General features: G+C 37.8%; 2 protein-coding genes across 5 annotated transcripts; one reads left to right on the top strand and one right to left on the bottom strand.

Moving 5' to 3' along the window:
• Positions 1-368: 368 nt before the first annotated feature.
• On the bottom strand, positions 369-8,547 carry LOC124412460 (E3 ubiquitin-protein ligase UBR2). 3 transcript variants are annotated; one of them, XM_046892336.1, is made up of 4 exons: positions 8,258-8,547; positions 7,729-7,814; positions 7,468-7,634; positions 369-7,062 (listed from the first exon to the last, which is right to left on the bottom strand). In XM_046892336.1, the coding sequence occupies exon 4, from the start codon at positions 7,017-7,019 to the stop codon at positions 1,662-1,664; it is 5,358 nt and encodes a 1,785-aa protein (XP_046748292.1). In that variant the 5' UTR covers positions 7,020-7,062; positions 7,468-7,634; positions 7,729-7,814; positions 8,258-8,547; the 3' UTR covers positions 369-1,661. The 3 variants fall into 3 exon arrangements, with proteins under 3 accessions (XP_046748292.1, XP_046748290.1, XP_046748291.1); XM_046892334.1 differs by lacking the exon at positions 7,729-7,814; XM_046892335.1 differs by lacking the exons at positions 7,468-7,634; positions 7,729-7,814.
• Positions 8,548-10,950: 2,403 nt separating this feature from the next.
• Positions 10,951-18,858, top strand: LOC124412461 (E3 ubiquitin-protein ligase SH3RF3-like). 2 transcript variants are annotated; one of them, XM_046892337.1, is made up of 13 exons: positions 10,951-11,781; positions 12,137-12,251; positions 12,569-12,667; positions 12,760-12,896; positions 13,245-13,371; positions 13,499-13,810; positions 13,891-14,177; positions 14,265-14,599; positions 14,720-14,853; positions 14,982-15,130; positions 15,552-15,719; positions 16,442-16,555; positions 16,646-18,858. In XM_046892337.1, the coding sequence occupies exons 1-13, from the start codon at positions 11,327-11,329 to the stop codon at positions 16,827-16,829; spliced, it is 2,616 nt and encodes an 871-aa protein (XP_046748293.1). In that variant the 5' UTR covers positions 10,951-11,326; the 3' UTR covers positions 16,830-18,858. The 2 variants fall into 2 exon arrangements, with proteins under 2 accessions (XP_046748293.1, XP_046748294.1); XM_046892338.1 differs by lacking the exon at positions 15,552-15,719.
• The last annotated feature ends 811 nt before the right edge of the window (positions 18,859-19,669 follow it).

The following is a 19,669-nucleotide window of genomic DNA, read 5'->3' on the forward strand; positions in this document are numbered from 1 at the left end:
TGACTGTGCGTGCTAAATACATCACCTGGAAAAAATATTTCAAATCGATTAATAACGTAGAGCTCCACTGCCCACACGTTATGCGCAACTATAACATTGCACGCTGATTTCATTTTAATCGCATGATAATTGTTAGATAATTGGATTGCATACAATGATAATTCAATGTTTTTCTTTTTTTTTGTGCCAGGTGGATAGAATAATCTTAAGTTTGATCATTCCTATTGACTCGTTTTTAATTTCCATATTGTACAGTGTCATTTTGTTATTATCGTGTTACGAAAATAATTGAATAGTATTAACATAGAATTTTTCTTTCATTTTTTGTTAACGCAAACAGAATTCAACAGTCTTTTCGCTCTGCTTCGTTTCTTACTTCATTGTTTCTTTTTTCTTCCATCTTCCTCCGATATGAACTAATGCCATGGTCCGTTTTATCAATTTAAAAAAAAAACTGAGCAAGATATCATACCGCTCAATTGATGATCTTATCACGTTTATTCGTTTATCGGAGAACACGAAATTTTTGACGGCTTGAGCAACCGCAAGTCTTTTCCACACTATTCTAAGTGTACGTTCAGGGTTTTTTTTTTTTTTTGAAATATATATACAGGGTGACCCAAGACTATGGCCCCATAGGCTACAAATGTATTCTACGTGAAAATCTGCGAGTGAAACGTTTTTCATTTCTGATATGAAAATTGTCGTTTGCGAATTACAGCCGTTTGAAATTGGCCAAACGAGTAGCATTTGATGACTCAAAAAATAACGAAAACTGGCACCAGATACTATCGGATTGGCCACTTTCATACGGCCGTAATTCTAGAATGATAAATTTTTTAGAAAGGTGGAAAACGTTACAATCGAAAATTTTTTTTCAGACATTAGTAGCCTATGGGACGGTAGTTCTGGGTCACCCTGTATATATGTTTTTACCGTGCGTAAATGAAACAGACCACATAATATATCGAATAAGAGATTAATTTATGATTTTATGGTAAACACTATATGACGGTCTAGGATAAATTACATAAATTTGGTGAGGATGGATGACAGTCGCATCCGCTGGTTAGATCAATTTCAACAGTACCTCGAAATCTATTTGAAAGTAACTATTCAAAAACATAATAAAAGTTTTCAATTATATTTATTGTGATGTTTTCTCATATGTTAAATTTTAGCAAGAGACTTGGCAGACACACATTTTTCTCGTTTATTAATTTATAGGTACTGCATTTATGATTTCACGTCTACAATGATATTACATTCGGATGGCATATTCGGATAAGTACCATTTCATTTCTGCTTCATTCTCCTTGTCCTTATACCCTTTATTCCAATATGTATGGCAAGTCAAAATTCGTAAAATGTAAAGTTTAATAGTTGAAAATGAATTTATATTTAAATTTATACAATATAAATTTCAGTAAACTCTGAAATAATTTGAAACATGCAACAAGGATACTTAATATCGCAGTATTTAAATGTACAAAGACTTTCGACAAATCGCTGTCTAAAGAAATAAATAATTTTATAATTTTCAGGCTGTAAAATCAAATAATAATTAACAATAACATTACTCACTACTCGCTTATACTAATCGTAAATTTAGTATTTTTTGGTTAATCCGATAGATATCAATTATGGGATTGCCAGACCGGTTATAGATGTTGCCATTGCATAGTTATGAGGGTACTGGATGACTGGACCGCTCGGGCGATAGTTTCGTGTAGGCCATGCTCCAACCATAATCGATTTAGCTGCTTGTAACGATCTCTGCAAAGTCGGAGTGGATTACCTCTTCTTAGGCCTTGATCCGTCTCTCCATACTCGTCCAAATAAGGTGGACAGGCAACGGCCCCCCTAGTGGGAGACCTTAAAAATAATATCTCGCATTCTCTAACTCGCAGAAATAGTCCGACTCCAGTTCCACACTTGCTAGCATGATAAATACAGGCCCCCACTGTTATCTTATTCAACTCAACTTGACAGCAGTAGCTTTGCGAACATAACATCTCGCCACAAACAAGGCACATCGTTGGATTCCTCGAGTCTTCCCTGTCACTATTCGGGCAGGTAAATAGAGAAACTGCGTTTATCAATTCGCTATAGTCTTCTGGCAAATCTACAAGTTTATTAATTATCAGTGGGTCTTTCGTCACCACAACGGTACTCGTGTCGGACAGGTATTGCTGAACCTTTGGATGGGCGACCCACAATTTTGCTATATTTACAACAGCTTCCGAATCCAACAGTTCATCTGACGTAACAGGAAGACCCAAATATTTACACATATTTTCGTAAGTATCACCCCCTTGTTTTGTTAGTTCCACCGGTGCAGGTACGTCCGTCAAATAATGAAAGTATAGGACGCAGGCTCGAAGAAACGGTATGCACGCTGCTTGCACACGCCTCCAAAGTTCAGATGCTGTGTAACTCCCAACTTTCAGACCCAATTCTTCAGTAAATTTCAACACTGAGCGATCCTCCCAATGTTCATTGTCGATGTCCATAACTTCGTTCTCGTTGTATTCCATGGTGACAAGAATTCTCACAATCAATGAGAGAAAAACTAACTTCAACGCATGAGATTCTTGTACACCACCAGTAACCAATCCGCAAGAAGCGTTCGCTTTTATGTTGTAGAGATTCATCAGAGAGACAGTTAGTGGAATAAAAACGCCCAAAGGATCCCAGTCCAACACACTGGGACCGTCATGTGGATTTTCCAGGAGCATGGTCAGAAAATTTAGGGCATGGTTTCCAATTACAGTGCTGTTTGGCAAGGTTGATCCAAGAGATGCGGCGATTCTAACTAATCCTTTTAGACTGTCTCTCTGCCTCGACGTTAAAGCTCCGAGTAGCGGTTTTTCCATATCTCTCAGAATAAATTCTATCGTATGTATAGTATACACGGTCGATTTCCACGCCAACAAAGGCACACGGGGATTTCCTCCATGTGGTTCAACATCTAGCCCTTTTGTGTACGTGGCTTGAGTAAATAAATGTATCATTTCAATTAATTCCTTAGAGAGATGAGGTCCAGTTTCAGCATAAAGCGCTTCGAACGATGCTCCAACATCTCCTAACTCTCGAGATATTCGCTGAATTGGGCAGCCAAACATTTCATGTTGTAACGATACCTCTTCGTCAAACCTCTCGACAGGATTTTGTACTGAATTTTGAACTGTACAATAGCGGCAGTACAAATCGTGACTAGTTTCTGAATATTCAGCAATTCCGTGAGTCACTTTGACTTTACAACTCAGCGTTACTACTAAAGCTCGTAACCATATAGAGAAATCTATATTGTCTTTGTTTTGATTGGACATCTGCAGGCTTCCAAGAGGCGGTAAAAGTGGCAATACGGTATTACTCAAACACTCGCAAAGAGGGCAAAGGTATTCTAGTTTTTCAATATCAAAGCTCGCCGGTTGTCGAGCTCTGTAAGGCCTCCTGCTTTCTTTTGCATGTACATTTTGAAGGTATTTTTCCCAGCACAGCGCATGCATTACATGACCACAAGTACTGGTATGAGGTGCTGCGCCCAATTTATCAGAGAGAAAAAGTACATTAGGTTCATCTGTGTTTGCTCTGTTTTGGCACAGGACGGTGGATTGCTGAACAAACGCTGCAAGTACCATTGCAGGACCGGTGGCCGTTATTGGTTGATCCTCCTGACACAGTATGCAAGTATATGTTTCTTCCTCGCATATTCTACTTGTTTGATTGATACCTACAGCCACGGGAGCTTGCTCTGAAAATTCGCTTAGGTCCAAATTAGAACCTCGATCGTTAGTTTTGCTAGCTTCAAGGGCAGCTTCTTCAAACAGCTTTGCGTTCTCTTTCATGAAGTTCTTTTGCATCGCAGCCATCTGAGCCATAATCCTAGCTCGTTGTTGCGCAGCCATTTGGGTTCTCCACTCTTTGTCCATTTTGTTTGCCTCTGGTTCGCTGGTTTGTTCCGTTGACGGTGCAGTAGATGGTGCATTTCTTGCTTCAGACGGTGTGTAACCCAAAAGTTCCTGATACTTGTCTAATGTCCATGTGACCAAATCTTTGTGAGCATCCAGCCTCGGACTGTAAGATAATTGTTCCAGTAAGTTATAAATCTTCCACTTTGTAGATCTTTCAGTGAATCGGAAAAATGCATAATAGCCTGACTCTTCCTCTTGCAAGGCGTATCCGATCAGATGGAGCAATCTCTGAACTTGAGGCTCGGAGTAGCTTCTGGCTCTTAGATTAAGCGCACGTTCTAAAACAGTCTGCATTAAATGTAACATTACATCACATTGCAGTAAATTAGCAACCAAACTATAGGTTTCCGTTAATTTTGGCAATTTCGGTGGTGGACAACATTCCAATTCATGTGCTGCCTTTCTTCGCTTACGCTGCTCCTCTTCCGATTTGCTAAATTCTTCTCTGGTGTAGTGATAAAAAAACACATTATAATCAGCATAAAATTCTGGTTTCAGTTCATATACTCCTTTTCCGGCAGACAATGATAATGGCTTCTTAAAGTTTGCAAGGTCGTCGATTACCCTTTCCATTCCTGTTTCATGGTGTACATCATCAGGTAAAGTCTTGTTTAATTCTGAATGTGACAGGGGCTTGATGCAAAGCTGTTGTATGATTTCCTTTTTTATTCTATCATCAGCATCTACGTTTCCGACTCCGGGTGTATATCTTTCTCCGATAATAGTAATGAGCAATCCTAAAAATTCTTCAACTAAACTAATCGTTTGTCTCATGCTATCTTCCTCAGGGTTTTTCAGGGTGTTTGCTTCAAATTCTGGGTTCGCCCAGTTGAGAAGATTAAATCTATTCAAAAGATGAATAAGGAATTCGTTACTTTCAATCAGACAGGCACCGGTTTGTAGTAAGACAATGTCTCTGTCAAGCATTTCTGTTCGGCATTTAACATTGTGATAAAAGAACAACTGGTTCATTATTGAATATCCATTCCGTCGCCACATACCGGCGTGAACTTGTGAAAACATTGCTTGCGTTCTTAAAACAGGTTCGATTATTTGTTCCGGTGTCGGCTTAGTTGGCATCATAAATTCCGGGCTTTGAAACTCAAGATTATAACGTTCCAAGTATAAAAACAGACCTGCTAAAAATCTAGACAATGGAAGATGAATAGATACAGGTCCTGTGGATACATCATATTGTAAACACGAGGCGCTGTGATTGGCTAGTTCCCTAACTTGTCCTGGACCAGGGTCGTTTCCTGGAAGCTCATAAAGTTTTTTCAAAACCAGCCTAAATGCTTTGATCAAAACAGTCCTGTCGGAACCACACCATTCAAGAGCAAGACTGATAACTGCTGCCAACTTGATGTGTAAATTGAAGGCCGATTCCCATTCCGGTTCAAATTCTATATGCTGTCCGACCTGCCGTGCGACCGCGTCCATTCCTTGCATACTACACAGCAACCGTAGCAACATTGAGAGACCTTGCAGAAATCCATGCCTCAATTCATCTGTCCATGTATCTGGTTTTGCACTCAATAAATACCGCAAGTCGTATAAAATGTATTGAGCTCTTTTAAATGTTTGGTTGGAAGAATTTCTCTCAAATTCTAGTTTTCCTTGCGCATTGCATTTTCTTGAGCTCTCCGATATAAATGTGTTCAACAGTATAAAGAGTACATCATTATGTGCAATGAGATAATGTGTAAGTGTGGGGACGGTGAATAGTTGAACAGATAGCGCAGCAATAGAAAAGGAATGATCATGATCATCCCTAATAAAATCCTTCATGACAGTGCCGTAGTTGTACGTAAATACAGAAGCCAATGCCTTTTTACTTTCATATTCTACTAACATTCCTGAGATGAAAAGCCTATGCCAGGCGGTTCTTGCTGCCTTCCAAAGCTGCGAATCCCTCATAAGAATTCCCTCGACAATTGATACATCGGGAAGTTTTGTATGAAGAGCGGCGTCGCTAAATGCTATTCTGAAGCCTTCCGAGTGTGCCATGAATTCCTGCAACCACGCTAGGAGTTTCATTGCAAATAACTGATGAGCAACAACGTCTGCGTGGACAACCAATACTTTGAGTGGGCGATTTCCATGTCTGGATGTGAATCTTTCGATCTCAGACTTTAATTCAGCACAATGTTCAAAAGTTGAACATTTTACTACCGCTCTCCCCTCTCTATCAATGTTCGTTACAAACTCAATTGCATCTCGATGACTACACTTTATTAATCGAGACAATGTATTGATTACTTGTTCAAATGTATGTGTTTCATCGTTGAACAAAACAGTGCAATAAGTATCACTTGGTGCCTGTAAATCTTCATCTCTACCTTTCAAACGCAAATCCGATGGTAGTCCAGGTGCGTGTTCCAGGGACAAGAGCTCGTAAGAATACTTTAATACTGCTTCAAATGTAGCTCTTGCCCTCTCTGCTATGTCTTCAGGCAATTTATTGCGAGGTCTACTTTTGAACTGAATTCCAGCTTTGTGTATGTTGCAAGATGAATCGTTTTTCCATGCTTCAGGATCGCCACAATCGCAGCAGCCCCCGCCGCTAGATGTGCCCATTTTATACCTATGATTACGGTGCGCAGATTGCTTGAAACACACGACGCATAAAACACAAGTTGAATCCATTCCACATTCTCTACAGCTGTAAGTAGGTTCACCCATTTTGAAAACTTTCCCGCACACGGACGGTGGATTATCTAATTGGCTGAGCTGCTGAAGTACCTCTTGTGGATTGCCATTGCATATAAACTCTTCTAAAGTACTGTAGAGAATTTTCTGCGCCTTCACCTCATTGAAACTCCATTCCAAACAACTTCCGTTTGGTTCAGGACTATAGATTTTCGGCACCCAAATTCTCCAGTGCTCCTTAAAGTGTGTGCAAGATAACAAGCCTTTGCTCATCTTGTCCATCCATACGTTTACACAGGGCCTCCTTGATTTTGGAAAGGTGGGAAGCATCAGCGCTAACTCGACATCCCCCGAGTGGTGATGCTGGTGATGTTGCATGTTGTCATTGCTCATTCTGCAATCGTGGATGCTTTGCACCTATCGTGATATAGTGGGACTGAAACAGAGAAAACGCTAAATCATTCAATTGAAACTTTTAGTCTCTTGTGTACAAACACTAGACAAACTTTGCATAGTTGCACTAAAATAATTAAGTTCATTTTTGTATGCTTAGCAAATGGCATTAACTTATTATCAGATGTTATCGTATTTTTCATTTAGTATCATAAGCTATCAGGTATTATCTTTCAGTAATTGCAGATGCAAGATTTAAGCTTGATAAAACAAACAAGAAGTTAAGTAAACAAAGCGTCATGTGAAGGCAACTAAATTTTACCAATAGATTTAAGTGAACAGATTGATGAAAATAGTTGCTATCCGTACTAAAAATTAAAAAACTAATTTGAATGCACCAACTGTATACTTCTCAGATTAAAGATCGTATCGAATAAGTAAAACTGACCTTAAATTATATCCTAGTTACGATGTTAGTTGTTTAGAAAGTTGCATACTCATGGCACGCAGGGTTTGTGGATAACTGCAACTGCCATGCGAACAATGTTGCGACTTGCCATTAATCCTGACGTAAAAGAACGGGTAAGAATTGCTAATTCCATTAATCCGTGCTCACTGAAAAAGTATCCATGTAACAGCATCAATTCAGTGATACTTCAATGAATTTATGCTTAGATTGAATTGAAAAGAGAAGAAAATATATACAGACCTACATGATTGGCTGAAGTTCAGTGCTCCAAGAAAAAAACTACTTTTAGACTAGCATTGTAAAAACTACCAACATGAGAGCGAGAACTGAAAGGAAGAAAAAAAAAAAGAACAAGGATGTCGAACGCTAAATCCAAATATAAAGTTATGGACAAAGTTTGATTTGGTTGCCTCCACAGTGAGTGAAAGTCAGTACTGTTACTTGTGAAAAGTTTTAGTCTAGTTATGGGTTAAACAGTCTTAACTACACAAAAACATAGTTCGTGATCAGTCGACTATAAATATCTCAAATGTATGACAATACAATAGTAGAGAGTCCTTATACGTATGTATGGATGGAGATGGGAAGAAAATAAAAAGAAACTTTCTACATGGAACGTTCTAAACGTACTGTAAACATACGTAATGATTGGATCTGGGTGGATATGGTGCTGCAGACTATTTGCCATGGTTCAGTTTTTGAAGGTATCCATGTAGGCTGATTGAAGCATACAACTATTTTTAACAACATCGCAATGTGTAGTACTTACTGTTATACCGTGCAGGCCAAGGTTATTGAAAAGTATTGAAAAGTTCTTTGTTTCGCGAGAGTAAATTTTTTCAAAAAATCTTCGATTACTTTTTATACTACTGATTGTTCGGTTATCATCAAATTCACGTTACTCTCATAGGGCGTCAGCAATTGAACGAAACACTTGGTAACTTCGTTATGACATTTCGAAGTAAACGTATGAAAATCCTTGTTGTACAGCTGCTTGAACGATGCACAAAATGGCTCACGACAGATTGGGCAAACTGCGACAAAGTCAGGATAAACTGATAGATGAAAGAAAGAAACTCTGCTTCGTGCTACGCGCGTACGATATATTTCGCCGTGATTCAGCCCAGCGCTGCATTCGCTGCTTTTTTCGATTCTCATCGATTGCCTAACTATACATACATAGTATGTGTACGATGTTTCAACTGTAACCGGAGACGGTACGGTAAAGCAGAAAAATTGCCACCATTTTTTCGCCTTCAGATAACTTTTTAACACGGTGAAGCGTTAGAAAGGATTGGCGAACATTACGATGATATAGATTGAGGTTAACTTTGTATCTCGTGCTAAGCCCAAGGAGATTAACTCGTATCAGCATTGGTTAGTAAGGTTCATCATCACCTTGGGCTTCCGGCTAACTTGGTTTCGGTCCCGTCATGAACATATGGCGTATAGAATCGAGCTCGCATTTTGTTTCGAAGCGGAAACAAGTTAGCCGGTAGCCCAAGGCTTAATGAGCATTACTGAACAGTTACAGCAGTCGAAATCCCGGATTTAGTATCAGATAGAATCGTAGTTAATGAGACGACTAATTAGTATCTCTGCAATAGTGGCTGTGTGCTTATAAAAATTTATCGCGCTACTGGAAATCGTTTCGCTGCTCGGCCAAATCATTGACCGAGTGTAGTTGCGGATAGTTAGAAACAGCGAGCATGTACTCACTCGTCTCTGACGCCTGGTGAAAAGAACACAGTTATCCTCCATCAGTTGAACTGATACTTTCCGTGCAACGGGCGGCGCTTTACCAAATCAAAAGATAGCAGATTCAATTTTTACATTCATCTCAACCTGCTATAATTATACCGTCCACGTCATGGCTGAATAGAAGGCTACATAAAAATATGAAAGCATATGGCTCGCTCGTATCGTATCACGTTGATTAGCTCACGGTTAAATGTCACTCTATCCTCGCATACCCAGCTGAGATTTTGAATAACGAGTTCTGCACCGTCGACATGTTCGACTACTTCTTTCTGCAAGAAAATGCACTTTTTTCTTCTAGAAACCTGTAAAATCCGCCTGCGTATAGATAATTATAGCTGCACGGCAGTAAAAGGGTTGTCTACAATCAGGCGGATTCACTTATTTGACATATATCTCTTCATACTCCGGCCATTCGAAAATGATCCTCTCAAATTATTGCTCGTAGCATGCGAAAATTTCCAACGTTCTTCTCAGGACGCATAAATAACGTTACAAACTTCAGATGCTATGACTCTTCGTCAATGCTTTTTCCGTTCAACGTGATAAAACATGGTAAGAATAAAAAAATTTGTACCTGTAGTTGTGGATTATAAATGATGGTGGTTCGTGTTGATAATATTCCTTGAAGTACACTTGCCATATTCTTAGATCAAATCACAAATTCTTTGGTTAACGCAAATATGTTCTCTTCCACTTATGGTATACACTATACAGTTTCTCTGTTAGATTATTTCAGCCGTAAGAACCGATCGTAGAGTAAATACAAACCAACAACGGTATAAGCGTACATGAAGCGTGACATTTTAGAGTTCCGACATGGTAGAGGATTAATAAATGAAAAAATATATATCTCGTCAGCTCGTGCTGGTTCCCAGATAACTTTTGGATAATCCATATCACAAATCCGAACTCACATGCATTAAAGACATGTCCACTTCGTTTATTTTTGCACAGTTCAAAAGCGATACACTAATTCGTTTGTCAAATGTTATCATGACGTCACAGATCCCGCCAACTAACTGGCGACTTAGGATTGAGGTTATTGGAACCGGCTAATCAGTAAACACGTGATCGACAAGTCAGATTTATTGAATATTATCCGAAGATATAAACCAGACCTGCAGCTATCGTTAGATTTCACTGCGGAGATATTATGACAACGATTATAACATCCATTCACTTTCACACAACTTGTGCTGACACAACGACTGTCAGAACGGCATAACAGCGTTAACACCACAATTGCTTTGTTTAACTCACTTCTACGTCCAATGATTAAATATTTCACCTTAATGCCGGATTATATATATATGTCACAGCGATACAGTGTAATTGTGGCATATTTTTAATGAAAACTTCGTCGAGTTATAGTCCGTACAGCAAGCAACACGAAGAATCCGAAAAATAAAAAAATGCGGTTTGCGGCCAACGTCGCACCGAGCGTGTTTTGTTTAATCGACTTCGATCAGAAATTCAAACTTGATATCACCTTTACCATAATAATTGATTAAAAACTATAATTCCAATGAATTACCAGCGACGAATAATAATACTCTACCCAGTAACCGTATTTTCAGTACATCAGCTTTGTTGCATAATTTTTCAAAGATCGGTTCCACTTGATTTGAAGACTCGCGCGACCCATCCATTGACAATCCGAACAGTGCTGCACTCTGCGCCGAGTGTTTGCGGAAAATCCAACAAGCGCAGTCGGGACGAAATGAGCGATTTCGAGTCGTATTGGGCGGTATTATGTTTAACGTTTATCGTGGTGTTAGAGTTGTCGGCATTGACAACCAAAGTGCTTTTAATTAACAGGAATCGGACGATATAAGATAATGGGTGTGCGCGGATGCAACAAACGGAATCGAGTCATGAGAGTCTCCGGGATGATGGGGCAGTGAAACAAGGCGTTTACTTTCAGCAGTTAACATAAAAGGGTGAACGTTATGTCCGCAGCACCAAGGTGTTACAATTATACGTACGAATAGCATCAACGTCGGTAGTTTTATAGCGCAAGAAATAACACGACGAAAGAGGAGTCAAAAATCTCAATCTAGCTAAAACCGTTCACACAATGGATGAGTGTATGCTCAACGATTTGCTCGAGTGTTCAGTTTGCCTTGAGCGACTGGATACTTCCAGTAAAGTACTGCCCTGCCAGCATACTTTTTGCAAAAAATGTCTGGAGGAAATTCTCAGCACTCACAGGGAGCTCAGATGTCCGGAGTGCAGGGTCCTAGTCGATGTCAAAATCGATGACCTCCCGCCAAATGTACTTTTGATGCGGATCTTGGAAGGGATGCGCAACGCTACCCCCAGGGCCATTAAAACTCCAGTACGTGGTACTCCGGGTCCCCAAAGATTGCTCGGAGGTCATCAGGTCGCCCCGGTTTCAGCCACTGCCAACCAAGTCCCTATTACTATCCCTGCAGACCCTATGCGCCAAACAAATTCTGCGGCGAAACAGGTCCACCTGCACAATCAGCCTTATGGTCGTGCTATTTATGATTATATATCGAAGGTGCCAGGGTGAGTTGACGAGTGTTTCTTAAATATACAAATTGTCATTTTTGTGTATCACTCCTTGTCGAATTTTTGGTAACGGTGTAAAATTCTTGAGTATGATGATACAAATTTTGTTATTTATTTACAGCTGTTTTCCTTTACAATTGTCAATGGTCAATCCTTGCCATTATACCAAAAAGATTTGTAACACTTTCAACATAATGCAATAATTACAAAATCCTAGAACAGTTTGGTGTACTTTTTTGAGTAAATTTTCACAGAAACCCATAGTTTACGTTGTTTAGACTGAACTTGATATCGCTATTGTTGACTGTTCATTAATTTCTTTCCTTTGTTTCTGCTTTCTGTTTTCATACAGAGATCTGAGTTTCAAGAAAGGTGACATAGTGATTCTCAGTAAGAAAATTGACAACAATTGGTACTTCGGAGAATGCGGAAATAGTCATGGAGTTTTTCCCTTATCATATGTTCAGGTTTGTTCATAAATCAGTCCTGAAATATTTAGAAAATTTCATGTACAATTGATAGAGAACAATAGAGTGATTGTAATTTATAGTTGGATTCAATGTGTGCAATAATCAGAATTGTAATCCTGCGTTATTGTGTTATCTTGTATCGAGTCATATTTAGGAAGTGTGTGATTGCGTAGCAAATGGTGATCTCGAATTAGATATACAGCAGTTAATATGGCTCATGCAAAAGTGATTTGCTCGAGATATAAACATGCTGTTGCCTATCATTATTATCAATGTACAATTTAATCAACAATCAGTTGTAACTAATTATTCAGGTAATGACACCATTGCCACCCCACGTACCCCAGTGTAAAGCTTTATATGACTTCCGGATGACTAATGATGACGAAGATGGATGTCTCACATTTAATAAGGTAAATGTCCTTAATTATCTTCAATCATATTTAACAACTGCATTTGCATTTGCATTTGTGTGTATACCTACTGAGACTAAAAATATTTTTAGGGCGAAGTTATCAGTGTGATAAGAAGAGTCGATGAAAATTGGGCTGAAGGCAAACTGCTGGATCGCATTGGGATATTTCCCCTTGCTTTTGTTGAATTAAACAGCGTCGCTAGAGCATTGATGAAACTCTCTACCAAGTAAGTATTCATTTTTCCAATTACAAAAATGCTTATCTGTATATATATAATCAGACAGCACATTGTGATCAGTTACTCCTCGATAGTAAATCAATCATTAATGTTGGTAGCAGGATTTACTCTGTAAACGAAAATCGATTTAGCGATTGCACATATTGAATATTGACTGGATACGGGAGCCTTGGGTATAAAGAGAACACTGTTTTTAGCAGGTAGAAATAAGTATAAATAAAAGGAAATTTCATCATATCAGAATAATTTTATTTATTAAAGACCGAGAATTCGATATGCATATTGGATTAAGTTCAGCCACTTCAGATACTTAATTATGGCAACATATGTTATTAGTGCACAACCAGGGCCTTCCAGAGTGGCACCCCCAACACCCACCAATGAAGAAACGACTCCACTTATCCCAACAGATCATTCTCGCAATGTACAAGCAGCAAGTCAGCCTCGACCGCAAATACCTTTGGTATGCATAATTTATTTCTATGAATCATCACGTTAAATCTGACGAAGTAAATCCATAATGCCAGATGTCTGTTTTAATAAAGTGCTAAAGACTGATCCAAAGATAATTCACGATCCACATTTCACAGGCATCCACACTACCAATGTCGGATAATAGTTCAGTTGTTTCATCTGGTGGCAGTTCGACGACAACAACTCCTAATACTCCAAACAGTTCAAATACTTCAAGTAGCTCAAGTACAGCACCTAGTAGCCCAAGCAGTCCAGCAGCAACATCACCACCTGCTGTTGGAAGTAGGCATAGCATGAAGCGCCACAGTTTCACTGCCATAAATTCAGGCCATCATCCACACACTCATCACAGACACAGTGCTGAAATTCTCAGTCCAGCTATTGATGCTGCCTTGACCGGTGCAAATGAATCTTTTACCCCAGTTCAGGTACATGAAACATTGATAACGATACGAAATAAATATAAATTCAAAATCTCCTTAAAAACTTCTACGTGTTTCATTTACAGACAAGTAGCAGCACTGATCCTGGTGTACGCCATAAACGTAGTGGCAGCAGTGATCTGGTACTGGCACAGCCGTCTCAAAATATGCTTACAACTCCTGGTGGTAGTCACTTACCTGCGGCATATATAGCTCTCTATCCTTATAAACCGCAGAAAGCTGACGAGTTGGAATTGCGTAAAGGTGGAATTTATATGGTAACCGAACGCTGCCAGGATGGTTGGTTCAAGGGCACATCGAATCGGACCCAAAAATGTGGAGTTTTTCCTGGGAATTATGTTGCCCCAGCAAAGTAAGCTGCTGGCAATGATCTTTTTTTTACCGATCCACTGCGATGTCCGATAAATTCATAATAAATAAGTCTCCATTCGATTTTCAGGTCTCAATTACAGATACGTAACATTTGTCGTAACGCATCAAGTGGAGCTACTCATCAGAGTAATCAATCGACGTCTCTCTCTTCAAGCAGCAATGAGCCACGACCTTGCATAACTTATACTAGAAACAAAGGCGCAGCCCCACAACCCCTGGGTCCCCGACCTCCGCCACCTGAGCTTCCTCCGAGAACTACAAGTCCTGCATCTGGTATATCTTCATCGTGGCACAGCCAAGGCGAAACTCAGAATCAAGCTCAATCTCAGACCAATGAACAACAATCTCTGGTAGCCAATCCACTTGGACGGAGTCACAGTGCAGTAATGTCCTCAAATCTAGGTAAGATTTTACTTAAACTACATATTTTTTGAACCTCAGTTTCAATGTACGAAGACTGTACTTATTATTCTTTTGCGTAAAAAAATTTCTCTAGTTATCCAACTGCCATTTATATGACAGGTAAACAGACGATGTTACTTCCACCATTGGGTGATCTAAACAGAAGTCCTAACAATACACTGCGTTTAACCAGCACTGTGAGCCCACCTCCCAACACTTCCGTGGCAGCTGGTACTGCAAGAAATATTGAGAAGGTATCTTTTATATTTCTCACATCATTTTGAGTGTTTGTCATATTGCGTCATGTACTATGAGGAACGTGAAGTGACGTACATAGCCTAACTTGATTGAAAGAAAATATTAGCAATTCGTTATATTCCAGAAAGAGAAAAAAGAAAAAGGAGTCTCACTGATGCGTCGCTTAACTAATATTAAGAAATCGAAGTCTCCTCCACCGACATCGTATTCAATGGATAATCCAGTGTTTGATGATGGAAATACCGTAACTGTTGTAAATCCCGTCCACATTAGGTGAGCTAAAAAAAAAAAGATAAAATGTATTATTCGTGAAGTCTTTGACACAAATGTATTACTGCATTCGCTTAAAACTTGTTCATATTCACAATTTCACTCAATGTTTGTTGCTTTTATGTCCACATGTACGTGTTATGTACGGAGAGTTTTATGTAAGTGTATAGCACTCGCATGATTGTAAGACATTTCTTGAACTTTTTCATGTAAAATCTGCTTCAGGGAGCAGAAATAATTATTAAGTTAAACTGCTCGATTGTAAATAGGTTCCAAATCTGACTTCAGCTGTATATTTTACAATATGAAAAAGTAAAGGAGTGAATAGTTCATTTCTCTTAGATCACATTGTCACAAATGCTGCTAAGCACGCTTTTGAATGTTCGATGCTCTAATGTCGAGTCTGCATGATCCTGGCACTCAGATCGGGTTCTTGCCCGAGCCAGCTACTGCAGGTTTGTCCACAGCTGGATGTAAATACTCAAAATACACATCTTCGTCTCTACACTGGTTCTGGCTCAAGTCACGCAACTGCATCCCAAAGATTGAAACATAAGGAGCGGCCCTCCTTACCTGTGACTTTTTTGCAAAGGTTTGTTGATTATTGCACAGTAAACCCACACTCAACAGTTGGTCATTGTCTAATATTGGAATCCATTAAAATTTGTGTACAATTATTACTGCATTATCATAACATTAGAGTTCCGGTAACAATTAGTTTTTGCAACGCAACAGTTATATTGAATCAAAACATGTTATAGATTGAAAATTCTACGATATTGGGTAAGTAGTTTACAGTGTGACTGATTGATTGTTCAATGTTGCCATGCTTTCAATTTTTTGGTATCTGCACCAATGGAATAATGATACTCGTCTGTGTTACATTTTGTGTATATTTATTTCTGCGACTTAGTTGTCTTGAACGTCATTTGCATCTTAACCTTGATACTTGATGCTTGATTTTGCTAATTGTACTTAACATGCTTTATACCTTGGAATCTCAAATATCTTTGTAACTCGAACACAAAGTTTGAAGATATCACGAACTAATATGTGTTAAGTAATGTGGAATTTTAATTATCATCAAACATTAGATGACAATATACGGTCGTCAAATTTTTTTTTTCATCAAATCAAATATTCTGTCAATCTTGTGAATAACCTACCTAATGCAAAATTTTTTAAAAGTGCCATGTTATCTGTGTACACGTCCCGCACACAGTTAATTATCAAAACGAAATTTCTAGTTTGTGTTCTATTCTTCATGTTTCTGCATCTCTTTTCTCAAAATACATTTCAATACAATATTTTTAGGAGTGGAGATAATGGAGTAGGCACAGCTGCCGTAGCTAATCATCATCGTAAGAGTAATTCATTGGATGCTGGTACCGGAAAGCAAAGTAAACAGCAAACTTCGGGTAGAGAGCGGTAAGCAACATAGAATTTACAATAGAGAATTGAAGTCATATTCATTGATATTCTGGGTCATTTACCTACATATTTGATATTTTTGTACAGAGATCGTGTCTATCGATTTCGTTGCATCGTCCCGTATCCTCCAAATAGTGAGTTTGAATTGGAACTTCGTGTTGGTGATATAATACATGTCCACAAGAAACGTGATGACGGATGGTACAAAGGAACTCTACAGCGTACAGGTCGAACTGGATTATTTCCAGCCAGTTTTGTTGAAGCTTTCTGAGATTCAACGCATGTCCGTTTTATCTTGGAAACATGTATATAGCGTGACATTTTTATCATTAGCACTTACCAATAGGTATGTATTCTAAATTGTAATATCACAATACAGTTTGTAAATAGGAGCTAAACAGTCAGTGAAAGTGTTTTCAATTTTCTCATCAAATTTTGGGATTTAGACGTACACTATGCTGGCACAGATTCATCGCTTCTTCATACCTCACAATTATCTTTTGATTGGTAAAGTATGGGATGGAACTGAAATCTTCGTTTTCATCCCACTGACAGTTTACGTAAAGATTTTCTAAGCATGAAATTTTTACTGTATATTGACATTCTTTCTACAGTGTGTTTTCTTTTCTTATATTGGGACCGTGGTAATCACTCAAGTACACTATTAATGTGCATGTGATTCTGCAAATACAAACGTTCTTCAATAAGTAGGAACAAACGCCTCGCAAAACATGTGTATGTGAATACTGATGTAAGCTTGATTTTTGTACTCGCGTTACTATGCACAATCCAGACAGTGTAATACTTAGATGCTTAGTAATTGAAAGCAAATTGATCAACTTGAAAAATACGAACACTGACATTTACATCGTTTACAATTTTTCACATATTTGAACAATTTTATAGAAACGTGGCGCACGTTTTAATTAAGAAAATAAGTATTTTACTTTGAAGTTTTTAAGATTGCATGTAAAAATGTTTTCTACAATTCTTACCATTACGACATGATTGTACATAAATTAGCAGAATATTTAGATAACATTTAAATGAAGCTACGTGATATATTCAGCATGCTATCACCCACAGTTGACATTAACTACTGCTGGTGATGTTGGATCAACGATTTCAAAGATATAAAAAATTAGTTTGAGCATGCTGAATTTTACCTGAAATTCATACTGCCATCAATGTAATTTACTGTGTAATGAGTAATGTTTACGAGAGTAAATTTAACTTTTTTTAAAGCTGCTATTAAGTTCGAATTCATTCGGTCAAGTCATTTTGGCTTGAGTCATTCAATATATCTCACCTAGTATAAGAACTGTACTCATACACATACCAGTGAGTTTTAATTATCAAATCAGTTCAGTTCTTCCTTGGGAATAACCGACTTTATAGCAACAATAAATGTTGAACTATTTCATCAAAATTTTTCGTAGTTAAGATTTGGGAGAAAATTCCTTTCGATTACTGAACAAGTATTTGTACCAAATTTGACATTTTTTCGTCCAATTTCTTCCAGATAGCGTGAAGTTATTGTAATTACATATACGTTGTACAAAGTTTAACCCAAGGTGATTTTTAAGACTGAAATACCCCAAGACATTTTCAAGTACTAAACGCACTATTATATTATGGAATCAGAATCGCACATTGCTCTTTATCTATGTAATTTTTTTTATATTTGAGGTATTACAATATTTTTAAATACGTTCAAAAAAAAAAATCATAATATTGTCATAATACTGATCGGCAATTGATTATACACATGGTCTGGTTGATTGCGCTTGCACCCTGTTATAAACGCGAAATGTTTCAAGCCAGTATCTGGTGAACACATGATCTGGCATCAATATACTTTGATGCATTTATAATCGTATGATAAAGCATAATTATTTATATTACACCCTCTCTACGTCGTCACTAGAATTACTGTATCGACCTTGTCAATAGTAATAAAACCCATTGCTACCAGCCTTAGATAATAATCAGAATTTACAGGTAAATCAAATTCTGTTATGATCTCTATTGAGTATTAATAGAGATTAGGGAGTTGATATTGTTTTAGTTTAGAGAAATGGCATATATGTCAATCACAGTTTTTTTCAACGAACTCAGTACGTGCAAATTTCCTTTTGTTATGAATTTCTTGTATATTTACGTACTGTAGTATTGCAATATCATAATTTAATAATAATAATAATGGTAATTATGATGATAATAATCAAGCTCTACTCTGTGATGAGAACTTTGTTCATAATGACACATGTAACAATACGGATAACTCGCAATTAGTAGATATTTTTGATGCATATTATTTATACAATTTCGACCACACATTACCGTAAAATTCATAAACATGAATTTACAGTACTTGTGAGCAGCAAATGAATATTTTCATTGAAATATCATTTTTCATATTACATAAAAAAAAAAGTCCGAGTATTCCTTAATCCGTAATTTTTATTCATAAATCATTTGATTTCAATTAAAACCAACTGCGGCATTACCCAGTATGCGTCAACTGTGTAATAATTTTTCTTCATAGTTACAAAGTAATTGAATCCATCGAGTATACTGTACAGGGGTCAAAGAGCAACTGTCTCATCACACAGAACGTAATGATGTAATGTATAAACATATACATATTCAACTTATTAGGAATCGTATCTATGTGTATCCATATTTAAGCAATATAGGTATATTCAACGTGTAACTATATCAAGTACAGTTTTTGTATACATCAATCACTGTCTAAATTTAGTTTCAACTAAAATCACAATCGAGTATTCGGATTCAGAAGCATAATTATTCGTTTTCCTTCTTTTTCTTGAATATAATTTTGCATGATTCAAGCGAGAGTTTTCAAGTTTTGAATTATCAGGTCAGAAAGCGCACTAATATATTGCCGTGTTTTAAGTCTGTAACAACAGCACAAATCGAACACAGATAACATTTGCATGTTTGCAAAAGTCAGGATGTAAATGTTAATGTAATTGAGGCAGCACGTGACAGGACTGAACGAGCATTTCATATCACTGACAGAGTATGGTGTATTAATTGTTAGGCTGCCGCTTGGCCAGTATACTGTCCAATATACTGACCAAGCTA

The sequence above is a fragment of the Diprion similis genome, chromosome 11 (genome assembly GCF_021155765.1).
Source record: "Diprion similis isolate iyDipSimi1 chromosome 11, iyDipSimi1.1, whole genome shotgun sequence".
Classification (NCBI taxonomy): Eukaryota; Metazoa; Arthropoda; class Insecta; order Hymenoptera; family Diprionidae; genus Diprion; species Diprion similis.

Coding starts and splice junctions, on each gene's coding strand:
- LOC124412460 (XM_046892335.1), bottom strand. CDS start 7,019: ATGAGCAATGACAACATGCAACATCACCAGCATCACCACTCGGGGGAT.
- LOC124412461 (XM_046892337.1), top strand. CDS start 11,327: ATGGATGAGTGTATGCTCAACGATTTGCTCGAGTGTTCAGTTTGCCTT. Junction 13,372..13,498: donor CTCGACCGCAAATACCTTTG/GTATGCATAATT, acceptor CACATTTCACAG/GCATCCACACTACCAATGTC. Junction 14,854..14,981: donor CTGCAAGAAATATTGAGAAG/GTATCTTTTATA, acceptor GTTATATTCCAG/AAAGAGAAAAAAGAAAAAGG.